The sequence below is a fragment of the Vespa mandarinia genome, chromosome 1 (assembly GCF_050613455.1).
Source record: "Vespa mandarinia isolate Hongniang chromosome 1, ASM5061345v1, whole genome shotgun sequence".
Classification (NCBI taxonomy): domain Eukaryota; kingdom Metazoa; phylum Arthropoda; class Insecta; order Hymenoptera; family Vespidae; genus Vespa; species Vespa mandarinia.
Genome location: NC_140810.1, coordinates 11447501 through 11473450, shown reverse-complemented (window position 1 = coordinate 11473450; position 25950 = coordinate 11447501). Strand labels below are relative to the sequence as shown.

The window sequence follows — 25950 nt, the reverse complement described above, 5'->3', positions numbered from 1 at the left end:
GTAATTAGGATGTTCCATAAGAGGAAGACTTGGAATGGCTGGAGAAAAAATAATTTTTTCGTGGAGGAAAATTACATTTTTGAGAGTTGCGACAGGGCGAATGTTATGAGGTAGTGAATGCACAGGATTCTACGTACACTTAAATGTGTGAAACACATGTAGACCAGCTGTCAATGTCTCTTTCTTTCTCTGTCTCCTTTCTTTCTAATTTGACAAATCGTAGCGTAGTGGACGATGCTCGCTCGAACTGCCGACCACATTTTATTATGTTCATGTTCTCCTCCATAAATCGATAAGCTACCAAGCACGGCCACCAGATTTTTATAGCACGAGCCAGATTTCTAAGATTAGGCTCGTACGACAGAATTTTACCATCAGGCAAAAAATTAACCCTCTCTCAACGCCATTCTTATTCTTTCCTATTCCTTTTTCGTCTATTTTTGATCTTTTACTTTATACTACGCGTTTCTCATCTTTTATAGATATATATATTTATCTCTCGTAAAAACAAAAATTTTTTGTTGAAAATTCTACGTAGTTTTTTTACATTTTCTATTTAAACATGGATAATTACAATAGTATAGTGTTTCTTTTTCTTTTTTTTTTTTAATCTTTACATTAATTTACGAGTAATCTAAATATTCATAAGTAAAAAATCTGAATCTTTTTTAATGCAGTACTATCGAAAAAAATCACTTTGTTTCTAAACAAATATAAATCTTTTAGATTAAATTTGTGTGTCTTTTCGTGTAGATCGTAGATAGTTACAATTAAATAATTATATTCAATAATATATAAATATCGAGAAAAAATAGATTACATATATTGGATGTTTCAGAATATGTGGATTTCAGTATATTAAAATAAAAAAAAAAAGTTCTATAAAAACATATGCCCGATATGAGCTTGTTCCCGAGATATAGCTGTTTTTTAATTATGTCAATTGTTTAACTGCATTTAGAGAAATTTCTCGGAGTTATTATCTTCGGTTCGAATATTAGTTTTTAGATCAGCATTTCTCAACTTATGAGCCGCGTTCAATTGTTAATGAGTTATATGAAATAATATCCCCTTCTTGTGGAGGCCGAACCGAGGAGAGTGAATTAATTTTTTCAATATTTCTACAATATTTTCATAAAATATTCTTGCGAGAAGATAATGAAAACAGCTGCATTTATAAAATAATATATAATGACTACAGTCTATCAAGATCTTAAAAACTTTACATTATAATATTTCTACCGCATTATCATTTCAAACATATGTATTGAATTGCATGATAAAAAAAAGAATCGGAAAACGTCGTTCTGAATGTCTTATCATTCTATTCTAACTCGTTTCAGTTATATGGAAGTTACTTCATACTGTTTGAATTTATTGGGCAATCCCTGAATAATAAATAATGTCGGAGTATTTTAACTTTATCTACTGCTGTATTCTAATGTAATCATTTTCTAAATTAACACTAACCGTGTTTTAATTGTAATCGTAAATCTGAGGTATCACCGCAGATAAAAGTCCTCCCACAACCAATTCAGCTTATCAAAAAAGTTATTAAAAGACAGAAATTCGATTGAGAATCTCAGAGATAATATCATGTCGATAATTTATATCATATCATTTATATGAACTTCTTTTCTTATTTTAATATGCTCAATCCACTGGTGAAATTATGCCCACACGTTTCGAAACACACTGTGTGTGTGTGTGTGTTTGTATAATTTACTTTTCTCAACAGTTAAATATTATTGAATATTATTATTCGATTGTAACTATTTTCGTAAGACATGTAAATTTATTTTTTTTATATTCATATTACACAATATTTAAATATCGAGAAAAGTAGATTAGATGATATAATATATATATATATATAGTGTTTCATATTAAGTTTCGCACTTAATTATTTTCCAAATTATAGTACGTTTCAAATAATTTTTCAAACAAAACTTACCTTGCTTTTGGAGGCGACGCCTTATGGCAGTAACAACTATTTAGATATACGTGCTTTCGACATTTCAAGGTGACTTTTGTCGTTTTATATGAATCTGTATGTTTATATTTAGACAGGCGTGTACCTCATTCCAAATGGAATTCATTGACCATAACACTTTGGGCTTTCAAGGTAGTTCAAGTTCCATATATAAAAGAAATAATGGTCGCCTTGAAATTTCGAAAACACATTCACCTAGAAAAGATTCGTGACGACTGTAACACCCTTTTAACACCCTCCCTCTCTCTCCATAAAACAGGATAAATTCTATCTGAAATATTTTTTTATTCGTTCTATAATTTGGAAAATAATTGCGCAAAAAATTTCCAATGAAACATCTTGTATATATTCTTTCCTTTTTTTTTTTTTAATTCTTTTTAACAAATGAACCTAGGAGTAAAATAATAAAGTTACAAGAATATGCTATATAACAATTAATTCGAAGTCTCTCGTTAAAATTTCTTTTGAAATATTTGTAACTTGCGTTTCTCATTATCGAACTTTAATTGTAAAAGTTCGCTCTTTATAAAAAAAGAAAAAAAATGAAAAAATACTCAAAAGCATGAAATCGCAAGGTAAGCGCATTTGTTTTCTTCAACGGCGAAAGGCAAGATGATGGTTCGAAACAATACCTCGACTTAACAGCTGTAAACGAAGGTGGCGATAATCAGCGTCGTCTTTCACGAAGGCAAGTCGAATGCATAATGATTTTATGCATTCAGTCACGTTTTAGTGTCTCCTTCGATGCCCTCTCCCTTCCTATTTTTCCCTCCTCCTTGTATCTGTCTCCACTCCCTTTCTCTGTTCTATTCATCCAAGTGATCCCCAAGAGAATTAGACTTTCTAATGATGGTCTAAACAACATGAGGATTATTGTTGTATGCACTTATATTTACTAAAAATAATGAAAATACAAACTATAAATATATTACAAACTATAAATGTATTACGTAATAAATACAAAAATATAAACTATAAGTATGTATTATGTAAGAAAAACATAGATCAAAAAAAAAGAAAAAATAAATAAAAATAAGAAGTCAAATATTATATATCGTATGCATATTTATATCTATAAATATACCTATATACCTATGTATGTTTAATTTATTATAAACTTTTTTTATCAGTTTAATATTTATTTAGTAATTTTTTATTATCGATCAGTAATTATTTAGAACAAATCGGTTAAAAAAAAATATAACTTTTAAATTGACATATTAAATAACACTTGTGAAAAATCAACATGTCACTAACACACACTTTTCTATTTGTCCACGTTCATGCACTCGTAACGGCAGCGAAAAAGCAAACTTTCTCTCTTTCTGTTTCTCTCTATTTTTTTTTTTCTTTTTTTTTTTTTTAATCAAAGGTATCTATGTAATGTCAATATAGAATATCGGAAATATATAGAATAATATGGAAGTGACATAAAAATATTCGATAAAATTGATTTTACGTAACATCATATGTGCGTACATTTTTGTTATTTATACATCTATGTATATTATATACAATATATATATTAATATATATATATATATATCATTTTTTCTTTCCTCATAAATGATTCAATAGCTTGAATATTGGTTAATAACATAAAGAAAGCGATAAAAGAATTTATGGGATAAAAAGAAAAAAGAAAAAAAATTATTCTGAACATAAATTTCAAACGCACGTAAGTAAGAAATAAAAATTTTAAAGCGAAAAAGCAATTTTTCTTTTTATAGAGTCATATATCTCGGATAATATAAAACTAGGCAACATATTTATCTCTCTCTCTCTTTCTCTGTTTCTTTCTCTCTCTCTCTCTCTCTTTCTCTCTCTCTCTCTCTCTTTCTCTGTTTCTTTCTCTCTCTCTCTCTCTCTTTCTCTCTCTCTCTCTCTCTCTTTCTCTGTTTCTTTCTCTCTCTCTCTTTCTCTCTGTCACTCTCTCTCTCTCTTTCTCTCTCTCTCTCTCTTTCTCTCTCTCTCTCTCACTTAGTTTTCATCGAAGTAAGACTATTCGAAACCAGAGACGAGATTCTCGAGCTCCAGTCATTTCAACTTTTCTTGTTTGACTTGAAAACAAATTCAAAAACAGATGCCTACTTTATCTCTCGATTATATAAAAGATGAGATTAAGTCTCCTTAATTACCGGTATAAGAAGATACATACTTTTCCTCGTTTAATAAAGAAAATTTAATTGATCCATGTAGAGTTAATTCCATAAGAAATATTACTTTCTTCTTTTTAGCTCATCGAAAAAGATACGATAAAAATGTTTACAATAAATGTAATATGTCCTTGAATGATTACGATATCAACAGTCGAAGAACATATCACAAACGACATTTACAGAGTAAGTAAATATTGCGTTGAAAAGATATTCTCCATTAGTTAATACTTATTTCTTCTGTGTATATTTCATTCGAAGGAAAGCCATCTTCAATTCGTTCGTTTGATAGTGAGTGACTTATTAAAGATAATACAAAATAAAAAAAAAGAATAAAGAAATAAGAAAAAAGAAAAATTGGAATAAAGATATTTATCGTTCGTTATCAAAAATAATTTTAAACGAACAGTCATATAATATTCAATATTTTTATTACCATAGAATTATTGTGTGTAATTTAACGAGCATTCTGATGCTTTACAAAATTTACTGTAAATTAATGCGACACAAGATAATACGAGATGTTGGTCTTGTACAAATGCCTTGTAGTTGGGAGTAGGTCTTCGTGTTTCCAAGACCCGATTCAAACTCAATTAACGAGCTTACAGAGTGCCATGTAGGCGACTACAAGAGACCGAGTGAAGCTATCATGTAAACCGGGTCGTATGTTTTCAGGCACTTTCGCTTCCAACGTTCCAATTTTTGTTCGTTTCTTTCTTTCCTTTTTTTTTCTTTTTTTTCCAGACTGCCCTCGAATTTTTTAATTTATTTTTTCGCAGTATTGATTCGCGCTTGTCCGTCATCGAGAATTTCGACATTCCAAGATTGCGAATTTTTCGATATTGGTGTTCAATAACGATTTTCGAAAAATAGCGAAATACCAGTGAATTTTTCCTCTATTCTTTTCACGATTTGAATGTAACGTTCGTTGAATCTATTGACCGCGACCATTCTTTCCTTTATACGGGACGAAATTCTCGTTTGATTTCACTTTTATGATTCTACCATTAGATAAAAATGGATAAAAGCTAAAGATCTTTTTTTTTTTCTTTTCTTAAATGTACCAAAGAAAGGATCAAATATTTTGTATTATAGTCCGAATTTATAACGTTAACCATTTAATAAAAGGAAAAAAAAAAACAGAAAAAAAGAAAAGAAAAAAAAGAAAAATTGTTCCTTCAAGATGGCAAGATATGCATCTTCAGTCGGTAAAGAAAATCATGATCTCTGATCACGAGAGAGAAAGAGAGAGATAGAGAGAGAGAGAGAGAGAGAGAGAGAGAGAGAAGGTTCAAGGTTGATCGAGCGTCGAGTGAAAGCCACAAGTATCCGGAATCTCGTACGTGGAAGACGTATTATGCGCAGTATGGTCTCAATTGAATATTCCTAGATCGTTGAAACGGTTTAATTTCGATCGAGATCGCGATTAAATTATCAAAAAGATCATATGGTCATTCGGTATTATAAATTTTATTAAATACGAGAAAGTGACGATCGTGAAATTGACAATCGACGAGATTGAGATCACGTTTTATCAGATATCTTTCAAGGTATATCTCTCCTACTTAAAGAGATTTTAATTTATTCAGTTTTTTCTCTTTTTTCTATTTTTTTTTTTTTAATTTAATTTCTCATACAATCGGACAATTTGTTGTGCGTGTGTGTCGAAATTGTGACGCTAGATGTCAAGGATCAATGATAATATCTTCTTAGCGTACTTCTCACTGTGTTATCTTTCATTCTTAGTTTTTATTTGTTTTTCCTTTTCTCTTAATTTTCTTGAAACCTCCTGCTTGAAAATATCTCCTACTCTTGTTATTGAGTTACATAATAAAACGTTAATGAGTATTTGTAAGTGGAACAAAGTTTTTCTGTGTCGCGAACAGATTTTACTCACAAACAGGTGTCTACTGTACTATTAGCTCGTGTGTTGTTCCGCTTAGATATTGAAAGGTAACTTTATGGAATGGATTCAAGGCTGAAACGAAAGCTTATGATTCATCATGTATCAAGTATGAGCAGCAATTGTTTTGTCTCGTGAGATTAAAACGATGCTTTACAATGTAATTAGGTCCGTACACGAAGATGATGTTTGTATATAAAATGAGAGGAGAAATCACTATGTATTTTATTAATCATGAAAGAAACAAACGATGAACACGTGTTTTTTCTTGTTTTTTTTTCTCTCATGAAATTCACTATTGATTTCAAAGGAAATCGATCACTTCTTTTTTTATTTATTATTTATAATCATATTGCGAGAAACATTTTTTTCTTTTTTTATTTATTTTTATCCCACGCAACTTACATAATATATTATATATATATATATATATATATATATATATATATATATATATGTATTTCGACGAGCGTACGTATGATTTTCAATCAATACAGACAATAGTCGAATATTCGGCAATTTTAGTTTCCCTATAATAAAAATCACTTAAATTACGGCATAGAGATCGATTTTGTAAAGTTTTCCAAAGTAAAAAAAGAAATAAAAAAATAAAATAAAAAAGAGAAGAATAAATAGAACAGAAAAAGAAACGATTTATCCTCATAGAAAACAAGCATATCGAAGAGGTATATTTAATAAATTATTCACAATCTTTTTATCGAAATATATTAAAATGTCGCAATATATTTAAATAACCGTGCTATCAAAATACATCTCGAACGTACGATTTATCCAAAATCTCGTAAAACAACATTTGATTATACTTACCTGTTAAATGGGAATATAATAATTACAACGAGAGAAGGAAATTCTCTCATTATGATCAATTTCTTAAATGGAAGCCTCGTTTTCTGAATCGCATTGGGAAATAATCCATCGCGTCCTTTTCCTTTCTTCTTTTGCAGGATTAATCCTTTGAATTGGAGTTCCTCGTCAAGGATTCAAGGCGATAGACACCACGGATGACGTTACTTATTGTGAAGTAGAAAGAGAAGAAGGTGGAAGAGGAGGAAGAGAAAGAAAAAGAAGAGCAGCCGCTAAGTGCGGTAGACTGCGCATTCGCGAAAAGGGGAAGGACGAACGACACAAAGAGAAAGATATATATGCGTATACACGTACACATATACATATATATATAAAGAAAGGGAGTGTGATTACATATATATATATAAAGAGAGAGAGAGAGAGAGAGACAGAGAGACACTGAGAGAGAGAGAGAGAGAGAGAGAGAGAGAGAGAGAGAGAGAGAGAGAGAGAGAGATAGAGGGAGATAGAGAGAAAAGGGGTAAGATCGTTGGTGTAGAGTGCGCATGCGCAGAGAATTTCCCGGGAATCGGGTCTTTCCGGGTCTCCGACACGGATTTCCCACTTTCGTTCGTCACTTGAGCGCCCGAGTCGGCGACGTGCGAGACACGGCAACAGGTGACGAATATTCGCGCCGGAGAGTTTATTATCAAGAGAGAGAGAGAGGGAGAGAGAGAGAGAGAGAGAGAGAGAACATTTCAATCTTCTCGATAATCGATTCTTCTTACTCGCAAGAAATTCAACGATAATTTCATTTTTCGAGTAAATTGTTCATTCTCCTCGTTTATTTCTTGATATTCTCTTGCTTTAAAATTTCACGAAAAACGAACGAACGAACAGAAAGGAAAAGAAGATTTTTGTTTGTTAATTAAATCAATTTGATCTAACGCAAAATGAGTGTCGACGACGTGATCAACTATAAGCCTGACGAGGACGAGGATCTTTACGCTCTTCTATCCTGCGATGAGTCAGCGACGGTAAGGATCTCGATAATTTATCTATCTAAATAATAATCATTCATAGATATATATTTAGGATTATCGAATTATTGAAAAAATTTAATTGTATTTACGATTTACTATCGAATTTTCGAATTGTTATGATTTGTATAATCGAATTTGTTTATTCATTTTGAAATGTTGATCGAAACCGAAAGGTTAACCGAAACGTTAAACGATAAATAAAATTATGGTTACACTTTATTATTGAATTATTTTTGTATTATTTTGTTTATATTTAATTTTGTAAGCGCGATGAAGTTTAAACGTTATACGTTAAATTAAGTATAATTAAATTCGAAAATGTATTTTAATAAAATTAAATGTTAAACCGTAATTCAAATATTTTAATTGCCATTTTAATCTTTTTATCGATATTATCAACGAAGGTTAAGGATCAGAAATATAATATGCATGCGAAGTACGATTTAAACCTTGCTAAATAAAATTCTAAAAAATTCGTGTATTGACCTTAGGACACTTTCCTACTTGTACTGTCCTTTAATACGGCTTTTAATGTAAAATGTGAAGGCGATAGTTTCACTTAAAGAGCGACTTGAAGGCTCATATTAATATTTTACCGTACCTTGTCACTTCAATTTCGTTATCGTTATCGACGATTACGACTTTTCTCTATTTTTTTCTCGACGATTACAAAAGTTTTTTTTATTATAAAATAATCGTCATAGGATAATTCGATTACTTTAAATCTATTTGATTACATTAAAAGCCGTATTTTTATTCCGAAATGAAAAGATCGTATTTGTTATATAAATGTGATTATATATTTCGAACTGTTTATCATTTTTAATAGTATTATTATTACTATATTTATGAGGTAAAATGATTAAAATTTTAAAGATGTTGTTGTTAACGTGCATTTTGAACATGTGTGAGGTGTTTATTCTATTCTTTTTTGTATTCTTAAAAAAAGAAATACTTAACGTTATAAATATTTCGTTCTAAATGAATTAGGTCAAGAAATAATTATTGAGAGACAGTTTATAGGTAACCAATGCTCGTTCCTTTACTCTTTTCTCGTACTTATGAATTTTAAACTGAAAACAAAAGATCACTTATTTCATGCATGCATTTGTAACATTATCAAAGGAGTACCGTTACTTTTTTTCTTTTCTTCTTTTTCCCTTTTTTCTTTTCTTTTTTCCCCTTTTTTCCTCTTTTTTTGCAAATAATGTACTCTCGTAAAATGTGCCCGGTAGTCCATTGAAATCGCGAAAAGTTTTGAACAAAAGGGGGCACCATTAAATTCAACGGAGTATTGCGATGGACGCTATTAAACGGAATTCATCCACGACAAAAAACAAAAAGAGAAGGAACAAGAATACGTATTTAAAAATTTCATTACATTTGATATCATACAGTGATTTTCCAACTTGCTTCGTCTAATTTGCCTTTAGATTTGCCGTTGAAAATAACTCTTAAATGTTTTTAAGATCGATTCTTCTTATTTTTTTTTCTTTTAAAGAAAATGTCATAATCATATTTTTTTTTTCATCGAATCATTTCTCACGAAATTACGTTAATATCGATCGGTTCGATTGAATTTCACGTCAAATTTTTTAGCGATAAAATAATAATTGCAAACTGATAACAGTTTCGTGATTAGGAGGATTGTTATGCGCATATACGTAAATCTACTAGTAGAAGTTATTTGATCTACTTCTTGCACCTGTTTTATATACAAATACGATCATCGTTTATCGATAATCGTTTGCGATTATTAAACATCGTTAGAAAAGACAGAGAGAGAGAGAGAGAGAGAGAGAGAGAGAGAGAGAGAGAGAGAGAGAGAGGGAGAGAGAGACAGATAGATAGAAAGACAGACAGAGATAGAGAATAATTCTGATACCAGTAGGATAATTAGCATGAAAAGGATAGAACTCTGATTGTCCATCTCAACCTCGAATTTGAGACCGAAATTTAATTCCATTCGAAGGTCGCATGCAATTTGGACGACTCGTAACATCGTTTATTGTGCGATAATTTTAATGACAGGTGAAATGCACCGTGCAATCTTTCTTGATTAGCTTGCTATATACATGGTTTTTAACTAGAATAAAAAATTCAAACTCGAAGTAATCAATGAAATTTATTTTTTCATTTATTTCTTTTTTTATGAACATGAAATATATATATATAGCGAATCATTATTTCCATTTGTTTGTTCGTCCTTTTTCTATTTTGTTTTTTTTTATACATAGTAATAAAATAAATTTCCGATAAGATTGCAAAAATATTTATCGATTCATATAACTCATAGAATTGTTTAAAGTTGAATTCATATTATCTTCAATAAATGTTACTGACCTATGTTGATAAATCGAGTTAAACAATGAGTCTTTATCTCTTGAATTTTTTTCTTTGTTTCTTTATATATCCTAACATAGAAATAATTTCAATATTTCGTAATCAAACAATGCTCATTAATGATTGAACATTCTGTCAAGAAAATAATGAACTTCATACAATTAATATTGAAGAAAAATTTATTTACCTCTTTTTTTTTTTTATTTTATGCCATAGGTCGAGCAAATCATAGCAGAATACAAGGCATTAGCCCTACAGTATCATCCTGATAAAAATGCTGGTGACAAGGAAGCCGAAGCAAAATTTCAAAAACTTAAAGTATGTATTTCTTTTATCCGTAGAATAAGCGACGTTAGAAAATTTTTATCGGCCGATTTTATTTTCGACCTTATTTTAGAATGCCAAAGAGATTCTATGCGACCCAGAAAAGAGGAGCAACTACGACAAGTGGCGGCATAGCGGTATTTCCATTAGCTACAAGCAGTGGCTTGGCATGAAGGAACACGTTCATCAAGTAAGTTGAAAAGAAATAAAAAAAAAAAGAAAAAAGAAGAATATTCATAGTCCGAGAAATTTAACCTGTTAACCATTAACGGGAATAAAATTATAAGAGTGAAGTTTTTTCGGTTGTTGTTATAACAAAAAAAAAAAATTTTTAATTTCTTCAAAACTTTGGTTTCATTTTAACGCAAAATTAACTTGGCGATCAAGTTAATGTTGAAAACATTTTCGAAGATCGAACATTGAATTTACGAGACATTTTCACGCATTAAAATACTCGTGGAATTTTAAATATGTGGTATCTATTATTTAAATAAATAATAATATAACGTAAGTATGATTTTCTCCTTTTGTTATTTTTTTTTCTTTTTTATTTTTTTTCGAAAATAAAAAGAAGATGTAAAGCTTATACAAAGATAAGTTTCATGAAAATCCATAGTAAATTATTGAACGTAAAACGTTTGGTTGTGTAAACGTTTGAAGAAAATATAGGTAAATAACTTGCCCATGAGCGAGACTTTATGAAGGTACCATGTTTCGAAGTACTTACTTAAATATATGATCAAACGAGACTTCATAAACAACAGTCCCGTAAACTTTTGCATTTTCTCCGAAGTTGAGGCGCGTGTATACATGCATACGTACTTGTGGAATAAATCTTGAGTTTGCACTTCCTTTGACTCGATTTACCTTCTCATTATGCGAAATGTGAACATTGTTTGAAAATAATATACTGTGACGGTTTTGCGTGTTGTAAGGAAGCACGCTTTAGAAAGTGTAACAAAGACGTAAAAATATTTATAGAACTTTTTCTTTTTTTTTTTTGTTTTTCAAAAATTTCTAGAAGTCTCATAGAAGTCTTATAAAGGTAAATCTGAATGTGAATATGAATGGATCAATAAATGATCATAAGTCGCTACAACTTAATTAAAAATAATATTATTTTAATGCAACTTCCTACGTAATTTTTTAAATCATAAAATATTATTATAAATTATAAAATATTATATATAACTAGAAACAATTTATGATATTTTTAAGCGTACGTCATAGTAGCCTTTAACGTATGACTACATTACTACTCTTAAAAAAAAGGAAGTTAGAAAAAATAAATAAAGAAAAGAGGGTGAAAAAATAATGAATGAATTCGCAGTCGATGCATTGGAGTACACCAAAAACGAAGGACCGGATGTTGCCGGATGGAAGTACTGTTGGTGGTGGAGGGGGAGGTGCCGAGGGTTCACCAGGTCACGTGAAAGGTCAGGCCCCGAATGCTCACAGAAGGGCCAGCGAGGGTGGGGCTAACATTTACTATGGTGCTCGGCGTGACATCGAGTGGGACTCGCAGGCCTCGAGCGAGGTCGTCAACAAGTTTCGTAACTATGAGATCTAAAATTTTGAGATCTATAGAAGGACGACGATCGTTTATGGAGGATCCTTCCTTTTTCGTATCGCACAGGATCAAGCTCGATCGTCACATAATTCTAATTATCTTTCTTGCTCTCTGTTTGACAATGAAGATGATTCTTTCCAACAATAACAACAACAATACATCTATACGTATACAAGGTGTTCTATTTTAATCGATTAACGTTATATTCGTTGTATGTAAAATAATCTTTAATGGTGTTGGAAAGAAGTCGATTAATTATTCTTTCTTTTTATACTTTTTAATTATAATTTTTCAATTGACTTCAATCGAAAGAAAATCGATTTAAATGGGACACCCGTAATATACGAGAAAGGAGCGCCGTATTACACGTACATATACATAGACAAACACACTTAAACGTATACATACCTCCTTGTGCATTTATCGTTCATCACTGTCCAACCAACAGCAGGAAAATGGCTCGGAAGATGATACTAAGGACGTCTAATTTTTTTTCTCCCATATCGAGAACAATTTATTTATATTACTGTTTTCTTTCTTTTTTCTCTTATCTTTTTACTTTTTTTTTTATTCTCTCAGGAAAAATAATCTTGATAATTTAAATGTCTAAAATATATTTTTTTTCTTCCAAGAGAATTTGCTCCAGCAAATCGTTTCTTCAAAAAGAATGATTATCGTCAACCCTTGAGGGACAGAAATAAAAAAATATTTCTTTGAAGGATCTTTCTCTCTCTTTTTTTCTCTTTCTCTCTCTTTCTCTCTCTCACTCTCGCTTTCTATCGCTCTCTTTCTCTCTCTCTCGCTTTCCCTCGCTTTCCCTCGTTTTCTCTCGTTCTCTCTCGTTCTCTCTGAAGTGAGAGAGATGAGTCATGTCGCGAGCTCAAGGAAAATACGAGAGTACAACAACAGTACGGGGTTTATGGTATTTAGTTATTAATTTTTTTTGCTCGTCTATTCGAACTTATTTAATGTTGATCTCGCGTTAATAAATAAACGAATTCAATCCTTCTTTCCCCTATGGAAATTTCCTAATAACACGAATAGTTATTATTATCAAAAAGAAGAAAGTTGTATCGAGTTGAAATAAGAGAGCGAGCGATAAGGGTCGATTGGTTGGACAGTGGTTTTGATGTCGTGTCGAGAGAATAAATAAATAAATAAATAAATAAATAAATGAATTAATAAGTAAATAAATAAAAAAAAAGAGATATAAAGAAAATAAATGAAACGAATGAAAAAAGAAAAAAAAAGAAGAAGAATTATAAAGTGTAAAAGAAATTATCGATTCCACGTGCGGGGGAGTCGCGAGATAAGATTAAATTTGTTGTTTCTACGGTAAGGCTCTCACTTCCCAATGGAATACTGAAAGAGTCTTGTCTTCCAAAATAGTAGTGTGAAAAGGGGATGGGTATTGCGAGGAAGGGGAAGAAAGAAAAAAAAAGAAATACCAGCAGAAAAGAAAAGAAAAGAAAAAAAAGAATGAAAGAAAAAGAAATGAGATCGTTTTGACGTTCGATAAACGTGCAGTTGTACGAAATAATATATGCGACAATGCGCAAATAAGATTTTTGTTCTCTATCCAAAAAAAAAAAAAATAAACAAATAAATACAAGAACGAAAACTCGGAGGATGAATCGAACTTGAGAATTGTATCTCTATTTTCTTTTTTTTTTATTCTTCTTTCGTACTCAAGAAAGACCAAACTTTTTAAATCCATTCCATTGTGAAATAGAGCGAAAAAGAGAAGCGCACTCGTACCTGTATCTAATGTCAAACGCAAGCAAAATACTTACATCGTTACTCCTCGTCACTTCCTATTTCGAAAAATGTTTTATTCATTTTACACCTCCCGTCATCATTTTTTGACATTTTTCGAATTTCACGTTTGTCGTTCAATCTAATAAAAAAAAAAAAAAAAATGACACATTTTTGGCTTCATTATTTGATAGCTTATATTTTTTTTTTATTTGTTTTTTTCTTGTTGTTTATTTATTTATTTATTCTATCTTACGTCATACGAGCACAAACATGAACAGGGTTTTACGTTCTTGTCGTTACGCGATGATATTGAAGTTGTTTTGAGAAAATTTTCAATGGTTTATTCGAAAATTTTCCAATTCATTTTAATATATATTTTTTTTATATGTATATATAATATATAATATATACAAAACATGCAGATTACCAAAAACGTTATTGTAATGATTAAACAAAATTTGCACCTTTGGTTTCTCTCTCTTTCTCTCTGGATTGATCGATCGATGGATGTTCGTTTCTTTGTTTTTATCATAGAAATTAAAACATGCCTATCTATAGCTGGTTCAAATAACAATTTAATGGTCTAGTGGTCAATTAATATACATACACATGTGTATCGATGTATATATCTGTTAGTCATTGTTCTAAAAATTTCACTTTACTATCATTGCTGCATACATATCATTTTCATTTTTTTTTTTTTATTAATTTCTTTTTACTTTATCTTTACTCCTTTTTTTTGTAATGACATTCGAACTCTCCCGTGTGCAAACTGCATATATCATCAATGTATAATGTCATAAAAACAAATAAGTTGTTCGATGAAAAAGCATAGCACGATAACGATAATAGTTATAATAATGATAATAATAGCGACAGCCACTATCGTCATTGTTATTGTCGTAAAGATAAAAACCTAATAACGTTAGACCTCGAATTAATTGCAATTGTCGTTAAAAGTCATTTTTCTTTTGAACGATTTTTATTCCTTCTCCTCATCTATTATCTGTTCCTGATCTAGAAAATCCATAAATATGGGTTTTTATTTATGTCTATATGTTTCTTAAAGGATACCAGGACAGCAGCATAATGTTGAGATAACAAAGAATTTAAGGACCACGTAGATAGTGTTCGTTCTTATTGACGCGTAAAAAAAAAGAATAAAAGAGCAAATTGATTGCATAGAAATTTTATAAAAGATTTAAGATTGATACAAGAGGTAGAAGAGGAAAAAGGGAAAAACAAAGAAATTGGAAGAAGAAGAAGGAGAAAAAAAGAAAGAAAGAAGAGTTAGTTGATAATAATAACTCAAATCTAGTATGCAAAAGCTGAAAGTTTCATTGGCATTTTATCAAATAAGATCGGCCACACTTTTGCCTGCGTAGTTTTTAAATGAGAAATTCTTGGACCATCCTGTACGTGTATGCGCATATACCTGTATACCTATATTTTTCTATCACGGATTCGTCTGTGACTATGTCTACGATGCTTCATTGAGTATTATCGTCGTTAATATCGTCGACTATTTATTATTTTCTATGTAATATTGATTTATAGTCAGATGTGCTCTCGGAAAAAGACATTGATAGATTTAATTTATAAAAAAAAAAAAAAACTTAATCAAAATTAATAATTATCATTATGGGTGATAAATCCAATAAGTAACACGTATGTTCCTAATTTCTTAAGTTGTTCCTTCCTTTCAATTGCTAACCTGTAAAATTTTGACCAAATACAAGTCCGAGTGTTAATAATGTTATGTAAATTCTAAGAGTATATACATACATATATATATATATGTATGTATGGTGTGTGTGTGTGTGTGTTCATGAATTTTCCGAGGCACGAGGTTTCGTTATGTAAATTATTATGTAAAAATTATGTATTCGTCACGCGCTGGTCGACGTGACGACGTGTACTCGCACCATTAAAGATTCAATAAATGTGTTTAATTATGAAAATCCTATCTCTCTTTTATAGATCAGTTATACAACTAACATAGTCGATGTTAAAGCATGAACTTTTTACTTTTTTTTGTTCACGAGAAGTATCTTATATATTTAATTGTCGATAGTAATTGGTTGATAAATAGCCGATTTAATTAAGAAAAAAAAACAAAAATGGAACATACGATTTTTAACGGATATTTTTCCTTTTTTTTTTTTATCATTTACATGCAACCAGAGACGATTGCTTTAGGTTTTTATTTTTTTATTTTAATAACTCGATGTAAATAAAGTAATTATTTTTACGAAGAAAAAGTATTTGTATTACTTATTATTTGGAAAAAAAAGAAAGGAAACAAATTTTATTATTAAAAAAAAACAAATATTGTTGAAAATCATCTCGTGTACAAAAAAACAAAAGTTTCTTTATCTCTTTACTCTCAAAGGCAAAAGGTCAAGCCGGATGATATTTAAAAGTAAAAAATATGACTTTTATAAAAAGAAGCAACGATAGCTGTGCCGACTTTAGAAAGGGAGGATAAACTTAGGTCGATTCTTTAAAGGTCGTTAAGAAGTCCTGTCTAGAAGGGCTAACATTCTTCTTATTACTTTAGTTATAATATCTTGGCTGCTCGTTAAAGCCACCTAGGTAATATTTAATGCAAATAAGATAAAAATAAGATGAATCTGGAAGTGAGATGAAACTGGAAGACGTTTAAGTTGTTATTGAGTATATAGATAAGAATAATCCTGATTATCGTCTTATCGCGTTAGACATCGGTTTACAGTCGACGATGAGTTTATTCTCTTATTAATAAACGAAATCACTTTTCTCAAAGTTGATTTTTTCGATTTTTAACAACCATTTGAAATTGTTCAGTAGTAAAATTGTCTTGATTTTAATCGATTTAGACAATAAATAATTGATATTGAATTTCATCGTTCTTTTTACCGATAAGAATTTAAAATATTTAATACTTCAAATATATTGATGATATCGATTCAACTGTTTAAAATAAAAAAAAAGATAAAAAATTTGGACGAAGCCAATTGACAGACTACTACTATTTTATAATGGATAACGCATTTCACATGAGTTTATTATCTTATCACATGAAAATTTCCAAAAAGAGAACGATAACGTATTTTTCTACTATAACGTATACTTATACTATCTATTTTCTTGATAATTGATTGCGGCAGCTGTCATCTTAACGACCTTCATTAAGAAAATTGATTCTGCATTACGACGATTGCAGAACGAACCTAAATGATTAAATATTTTCCAACCTATCCTTTGTTATACATAGAAGAGGATATTTCTCAGGAAATTTTCTCGGAAATGTTCATATTGCCAGTAGCAAGAGGAAAAACATTTAATTCATTTTTGAAGGAATCGAGGAAAAAATAAGCTAAACTGTCGAGAGTATTGAATCACTCGAGCAACTTCATAAATTACTTTTCTAGAAAAATTATTTCTTTTAATAATATACCATCTTAATTTTTTAGATTTCTGTGAGTGTTTGAAAAAAATTTTTTTCCATAAAAATTCAGGAGAATTAAAAAATGAAATAAAAGATAGATAATTAGATTGGTATGAAAAGAATCAGTACTGCCTACCGATAGAATCGTGTCCAATTTGTCGGATAAATTAGAATATATTGAGTTTACGAGTGAAGTTTCAACGTTAAAAGAAGGTAATAGAGAGAGAGAGAGAGAGAGAGAGAGAGAGAGAGAGAGAGAACGAGAGAGAAAGAGAAAGAGAGAAAGAGAGAGAACGAGAAAAGAAAAACAACAAAATAAATAAAAATGAGGGAAAGGGAAAAGTTGTTTGGTGTTACCCGCGTCTCGTTGACTCAAAATAATTGAACTTGTTGGTGGGCTGTCCCATTGGGGGAAAGAGATTTACAAATAGAAGGCGACCGTTTGATAAACGATCGAAATTGTTGAGAATCTTTCGAAGCGCGAAACGTGAATGCCTCGCCCCAATTCCCAATCATCTGCCGACAGACTGAGTTCCACTATTGGAAAACATCATTCGTCGTGTACGATCTACCGCAAGAATTTTTATGAAATATATTTGTATAGAAATGTTCAACTCGGAGAGATATCTCTCCTAGAGGTCAAAGGCGATGAGAATCGCATTGGGAATCATAATCTAAAGATACAAAATTTTTTTGAGTATCTTTCGCGAGATCAATATTATAATACTTATCTTTCCTTTTATTTCTATTGAGTATCTCGATTGGAAATTATTATGTCAAGAATTGGAAATACGCAGAGAAAGAGAAAGAGAGAGATAGCGAGAGAGAGATAGAGAGAGAGAGAGAGAGAGAGAGAGAGAGAGAGAGAGATAATACAGGTACTTATTAAGTTCACATAACTGTTATAATTATGAATTAATTTATAGGGTAATTAAGATGATTATAGATCACTACGATAACAAGCAAGGATTATACCAATTAATGAAGATACTAAGAAAGTAACTTAAGCGAATAATTCAGGAAATAATTTGAAATTAGTTTGATATAGTTACTACTGTTGTTTTTATCAGATTTTGAAAAAGTGAGCGTTAACGCTCAGATTTTCAAAGGATATTAAATTTCATCGTAATCAACGAAAGAAATTCTGATGAAAAAATTTATACTCAAATTTTATATATTAAAATTTTATATATTAAAGTTCTTAACTACGAAATCAATTAACCGATCCACGAAAATGAAATTGATATATTCTGGTCTTGACCAAATCCAATGCTTTGATTTACGAAGGGATCAACTTCGTACCAGTTAAAGGGTATAGCGCGAAATCTGTAATGGTTTTCTGGGTGGAAATTTGATTCCTTTCGATCGAAATTAAAAAATGCATTTTTAGCTGCTTTGTCGTCGTCGTCCCGAGCAAATATTTGCTCTGCTGAAAAATTCATCGAATTTTTAACTAAATAAATAAAAAATATTCGTCGTCACGTTCATCCTAGAAATACCGTTAATTTTTGACAAATATTCTATAAGACATCTTCAGAAGAGGAAAGGAGGAGTGTTACCATTATTATTATGTAATACTAATATAATTATACGTGTATATATATATATATATATATATATATATATATATATATATTTTTTTTTTCTTTTTTTTCGGTAAGAGAATTTGTCAAACCTGCATTCAAAAAATATAACAATATGAATGAAGATATCCACATGAAACAATTATTGTATTAGATAATTAACAATTATGATATACATATATGATCAGGCAAGTAACAATAGAATTTCGTAGACCTTTCCTTTGTGTGTTCGATCAAAGGAGACTGTCGTATTACAAAGTTATCATCTGACAAAATGATCAGTATTATATAGGTACATAATATCTCGAAAGCTTCTCTCTAAGGAACACCGAATAATAATTTCCTTTGTCTAAAACGCTTGCATTAGACTTTGATGATATCTTAAAGTAGCTACATAAGGATAGTTTTCATTATTAATAAAAATAGAACGATATCTTTCAAGCATTTGTCTTTTAAAGAACTTGTTAAAAAAGCTTCACTTTATTTTCTCAATTTATCCGTTCATTCATCCGTGTTATGTTCATATTAGAGAAGTACCGAACGATCGACGTTGGTTCGTTACCTACCTTCACGTGTTACCGTTCGATGACAAAAGAACTTCCTGTACCCTTAAGATCCTCTAGCAATTTCTCCGTGAAAGGACCAGAATAACGAGCATTGATTTTATTACCTGACTCCATCGTCCTTCTCTTGTTACGAGTGTAACATGAAATTAGTGATACCATAATATTTGAGTTATGAATATAAGGTTCCTTAGACCAATAGACAAAGATAAAGAGAAAGAGAGAGAGCTAGCGAGTGTCTCAGAAAGCTAATATAATCGGTCTTGTAGCGTATAGTAGTTACCAATGCACAACTAGGACTCCCTTTAGACGCCATTATCCTGAATGCATTTTGCTTCCATCTCTCCTTTCTCTCCTCAGACTCTATCTTGAGCAGAAGCTGGCAGCCATGAAGCTACTGGCTGCGTTCAACAGATAACACGCTATTGGCGTGAGCTCTCAATTTTCGACGACGATGCTTCTTTTATCTTCGTTTTTCTCTCTTTCTCTCTCTCTCTCTTTCTCTTCCTCTATTTCTCTGTCTTTCTCTTCATCCGTAATGTAAATAGGTACATACATTCTGGATAAAACGTGAACCATAAAATATGATCAATTGCAAGTTGATTGTTTAAAAATTTCCATTTATTGAAGAATTTAGAGGTAATTATGATAATTTATAAAAGCTGATCTGTCAATTATGTAAATAAAAGTATGTATATAATAATTAATTAGATATATAATTATAAAAAAATGAATGGATATTTAATAGATTTAATGTATATATCTATATGAAGTAATAGATGATATATTAAAATAAAAAAATAAATAAATTATGTAGGCTAGTTAGAAATATATAGCCTAATCTACACTCTGACTCTGAAGCTTTAATAAACAAATACTATTCTCACGAATAAGCATATTCTATTATACAGGAAATTATTGATCAGATGAGATTCGTGAGAGTAGGTCTTCGTTGTTCACGACGCTCGTCGTTATCGATAAACCAGTTCATGTCATCGAATTACGCTCTACACGAAATAATGCATTATAGTCGTAACATAATATAAAACTATATCACGTATTTATTTGCTTCGTCTTTATTTGAGAAATTGGTTTTTTTTTATGTTTATATTTGGTAACTACGATGAATAAAGTCAAATTTATTTTTTGTTTTATTTGCTTATGATAGTATGTGAGTTAATTTCGAAACAATGCTTTCGTCCAAACAACTGTATATTCGCTTAAATATTATTCAAATCGTTATTGCAATAATATCAGTAAATAATTCAATGTTTGTATAATTGTAATAATTAAACGTTTGTCTCGATTTATTTTTTAGAAAATGTTAAAAGTGTAAAATTGAAACGAGTGATTATTAATATCCACGAGTACTCGATAATTTTTCTTTTTTCTTTTTTCTTTTTTTTTCTAGTCCGTAGCATATTCTTTTTTGTTTGTTTTTTCGTTTCTTCTTTTCACGACGCTATGACATTTTTTCTCATTCATGGATTTCATATATTCTTATCATCTGTAAATTAATATTATCGTAAATACGTGACATGCCTAGTTCGCTTTCATTAACCCGCTTGCCTCGGCGTTATTCATCGAAAATTGTTAATGGATACGTAGAAGTAGGCAAGTTATTTACAGCCTCAATTATCGATAAATAAATTAGCTGTATCGTATTAGTATAGTTATAGGCTAGGCTTAACATAACGACAATTTATGTCATAGTTTAATATTCCTTTAAAAAGTGGAATTCGAAAATGAATTCATATAAATAATAAACTGAAAATTTGTCAATTTTTTGAATATATGCATTACTCAAATAAATGAATATTGTTTTTCTTTTTAATTGCTTGTGTACATGCATATATGTAGATATTGCTTCATTTGAAAGAAATATATAATTGTGAATATTTTATCCACCTAGAACCATGTATCTTTTTCCCCTAACGTTTGCTTCTAATTTCAATAAACAAAAATAAAAAAAAAGATCACGGCTTGTTACAGTTGCTTAAATCTTCAGAGATTTTTTAAAATATATCTCATAAACTAATCCTTTCATTTAAATTGTTTTTTATTCAAAAAACCGCACGAGGAATCAATTTCAGCAAATAAAAAATAATGTAGGATTTCATTAAAAAAACAGTATCGATGATCTCAATATCTGGTAAAAAGAAGAAATAATCTTCAGAAAAAATTTGTTTCCATTGCCAGATATGTGTCTTGAAACAGCGTAATTTCTTCTTGAGCATTTTTTCTTTCTTCCATAAAAATTATAATTGAGGGAAATATTTCAGGTGATAATGTTACGTCCGTAGTATAATAATATCTAGAGATTGACTTTTTATTATCGTTAGAAACTACGATGCTGATTATTCTTTTGACAAATTGGTTTCAAATTTGAAAACTTAACAAAATACGGGGAAAAATCAGGGGAAAAGAGGTCAACAACGTCCGATCGATTTTCAAGAATTCTAAGAAAACGAAAAAAAAAAGTGATACGTGTTAAGAATTATCTCGTCCGAGAGAATCGGTTCTACATCGTTTAAAGAATCTAGCCTGAAGGGAAGAGAAAATAAGATTTAACGGGTAGGATGAGTTCGAGTTATCGATGCGCATGGAAATTTTGATCAAAGGCGAATGTTTGTAAGGCTCGGTTCGGTGAAGGAGAGAAATAAAGAGAGAGAGAGAGAAAGAGAGAGAGAGAGAGAAAGAGAGAGAGAGAGAGACAGAGAAAGAGAGAGAGAGAGAGAGATAAAGAGAGGGAGGGAGAGAAAGTGGAGAAGGAGAGAAAGAGAGCGAGAAAGAGTGGTAAGGGAGGTTAAAGGTGGATGCGGATCGATGTTGAGAATATAACTGTGAGCGATTTTCATTTCTTCGTACAATATTTCAATGGTATAGCAAATATAACTATAAGCATAGGAATAATGAAGAAAGGAAGAAAGAACGAAGGTATGTGGATTTAATATTTTATAGGGAAATGGATTATTACAAAAGATTTATTAAGATATATTTATGTTTATATGTTTCTAATATGTATTATGAAATATAAAATATAAATGTGAAATGTATTCTATTTAATAGACCGATAATCTTGAGTCAACAGAGTATAAAAATAAATACACAAAGCGAATGCATAAATATATGGGATATATATTCTTCTCTGTATATGGGATAGATGCTAGAATGGAATAATATTTTTGATAACCTTCGATAAAGGACCACGTGTGTTTTACGTCACTATTCATAAACATATTGAAATCTACGATATTGGTTACGCTTATCACGTTTTCCATAGAGAATGTCAATACTTTTCAGAGGACTATAGATGCGAATGTTGTATAACGATCAATCGATTGCTGTCCGATGTCCATGGTAACCGTATGACGGTTATCAGAACACGTCTTTTCAATAATGTTTTCAATTCTTCTCAACTGTGATACTTGATATTGGATACGTCAGTAAAGAGGAAAGAATGTTGAAAAAATATGTTGATCTGATAAATTAAAAAAAGAAAAAAAAAATAGTGGCTCTTTCAGAACTTCGAGAATAAAAATTAAAATTTTTATCCATATTTTTGAATGACTTTTATTTTTATCATTGTTTATGAAAAATTAGTAATTTTTAGTAATTTTTTTTTCTTTATCATTTCTAACACCTCTATACATAAATTAGAAATTGTTTCTTTCTTCTTGCTAATTGTTTCAATTCTTCTTGCTAAGTCATCAATGTTTTATCAATAGATTAAATTTGAATCAATGTTGCAAATATCATACGAGTGCAAAAATTTTCTTTACCTTTACTCGGTACATCAATTGTATAAAGTCGAAGAGCTTTATCGTCAGTTGCTACAATTTCTTGACTATCGATACATTGAAAATTGATATATAAATAATAAAAATCTTTTGATAGAAAAAAAGAACTAAACATATACATACTCGTATAAGTGGAGTGTACTTGGAGCGATAAAAGAAAAAATTAATTAAACACAGATTATTAAACAAAACTCAATAAAAGAATTAATTGGCAAGAATTTTCGTGCTAGTACCTAAAGAAAAATCTTTCTATCCAAGAGAAAAACTGACATAACAAAGTCAAAAGAAATTAATCGTAAAATAATAGAAATTAATTGTAAAATAATATAAAATACAGAGAGTGGACCAAAAGTTCTTAGATGATTTTCAAAATGAATCGACTTTCTATGTTAACCTTTTTCTTTTTTTTTTTCAGATTGTAAAATTATAAGAACAATTTGTAAAAATTATAAGTCTATCTACACAACCTTTAGAAGTCTCGAAAAAGTATTAATTGACATGTAAAAGAAATTATACGCTAAAAAGTTTTGGCTCACGTTAGGAACATTGGACACATTAAATATATTTGTTTTGATGAAGAAATCAGATTTTAGACGAGGTATAGGATAGGTCACAAGTTTTTGTAAAAGAAAAAAGTTATCTTGAGATTTGTAAAAGTTTATTGATCGTCGTTGCTTTCTCGTGGAACGCATTAATTTGATCGTTGCGAACGAACTTAAGAGCTAAGCGTTTAAAGTTAGGAAAACTGCGTTAACTCGATGATTATTCGTCAGTTTTATAATTTCCCCTTATTTATTATATTTTTCGTTGAACTTTAATTAAAACGATCGGATCGTTCGCTCGATCGTTTTACGCACGGGAATTACACGCAGATCCGCTTTATTTCGTAACGCGTACGAGAAAAACTCGCTTGCAGGATAAATTACTTCGGCCTTTTGTCAGGCTAACAATAATCCTGTGCGATAACAACGCATTTTAACAACGCGCGAGTGCGCCTCTCGGTCGAACGAGAATGCGATGAGATTTTTATAAACTCTATGAATGCTTCTTCAATTGTTAAATATTGTATACGCGTAAAAAAGAAAAAAAGAAAAGAAAGAAAAGAATTACTTATGTAAATTTTTTAAGATTTGAAACTGAATATGTCTGACTTTTAAGACCTTTGACTTGTTACACGATCTGATGTAACTATTTTTAATGTTGTGAACGTCATTTTTATAAAATTATTCCGAACATTTGTGTACTATCATGTGTATGTAAATATGAAATAAATCTTTTTCACTCATTTCATCGATCTTGTCATATTAATTATCGATATACGTCAAAGTAATTTTATTTTATTGAAAAGATTAAATTTCTTTTTCTTTCTTTTTTTTTTTTTTTTTTTTTTAATGATCCCAAAAGAAATCACGTTTACAATATGACGATCGCATTCTCAAATTATAATTATTCTCTCTTAATTATCCTTTATCTCGTATCGTTACTGCATCATACAGTTTCTACAAATCATTTTTGTCTACATATATGCATATACTTACGTATACACATGATTTATGGAAATAAAATTCGTTTAATTAAGAAATCAAAAACTTTGAGAGTGGAGTATAGAAATAAGTGATTGGAGCTAATGGTACGTTTGAGTTTACGTAAATATTCTATAATTGAGCAGAGTATATCTCTTATTCGATTGAGAGACTTCATGAACGACATTCGTCTTATTTCCTAAAGCTCGATATTACCGTGGAAAAAAAAAGAAAACAAAAACAAAGGAAAGGAACAATCATGTGTTATCTTATATACTCGCCGTTTTCGTTTCGTTCATTTACAAGCAATTCGTATACAATTCGTTTAATCCTATGCGGACGATCGATTCCATATACATATACCTATAAGTTTAATCTAAATAATTAACGTACATATAATTCGATAGAAAAAATCGACGACATGATCAATACGTTCATATATATATATATATATATATATATATATATATATATATATATATATTCATATATATGTTCATATATATATCATATATATATCATATGTTCATATATATATATATATATATATATATATATATATATATATATATATATTCATATATATGTTCATATATATATCATATATATATCATATGTTCATATATATATATATATATATATATATATATATATACGTAATATGTGTTTGTTAAATCTTTAATACCTATAGTTTTGACATAAGCATAAATTATAAATATCTACGTTCTTTTTTGAAAGAATACCATCATATATCGCTAAGTTATAAATTGTTTCTTTTTTTCCGCAAAGGGTTAAACGCAAAGATCCGGCCAAATGTATGTAAGTCTTAAACTATAAAATATATCCTTATCGTATAATATTTACAAAAATTGAGCAAACACTTAGGAAACATTGGAGCACGAAAATATCTTTAAATATGTGACGAGGATAGTCCATTTTTCATAAAATCATATACTCTCTGCCATGTTAAAAACTCATTGGTTAATAATTATTACATTTGTTTTTTCGTAAATCTTTATAATGAAATGAAAAAAAAGAGAAAACAAATAATAAATGCATCCTTTCCATGAAAATGTTCACTACATGATGGGAATGTTAATAATTAAATAATAAATCCAGGTAAAAAATGTGTTATTACCTTTGTAATAAATAAAACG

At 29.9% G+C, this 25950-nt stretch overlaps 2 protein-coding genes across 9 annotated transcripts in view; one reads left to right on the top strand and one right to left on the bottom strand.

Annotated features, from left to right (window-relative positions):
- The first annotated feature begins 5484 nt into the window (after positions 1-5484).
- jdp (DnaJ domain-containing protein) lies at positions 5485-15837 on the top strand. 2 transcript variants are annotated; one of them, XM_035875422.2, is made up of 5 exons: positions 5485-5699; positions 7018-7893; positions 10459-10560; positions 10640-10756; positions 11897-15837. In XM_035875422.2, the coding sequence occupies exons 2-5, from the start codon at positions 7810-7812 to the stop codon at positions 12134-12136; spliced, it is 543 nt and encodes a 180-aa protein (XP_035731315.1). In that variant the 5' UTR covers positions 5485-5699; positions 7018-7809; the 3' UTR covers positions 12137-15837. The 2 variants fall into 2 exon arrangements, with proteins under 2 accessions (XP_035731315.1, XP_085514465.1); XM_085658339.1 differs by lacking the exon at positions 5485-5699 and adding an exon at positions 5799-6220.
- A 9593-nt stretch (positions 15838-25430) lies between these two features.
- Positions 25431-25950, bottom strand: part of PH4alphaEFB (prolyl 4-hydroxylase subunit alpha-1) — a 309837-nt gene continuing 309317 nt past the window's right edge. For all 7 annotated transcript variants that reach the window (XM_035875411.2, XM_085662100.1, XM_035875407.2 and 4 more), the window contains one exon: positions 25431-25950. This exon is cut by the window's right edge and continues 489 nt beyond it. The gene's annotated coding sequence lies outside the window, so the exon portion shown is untranslated.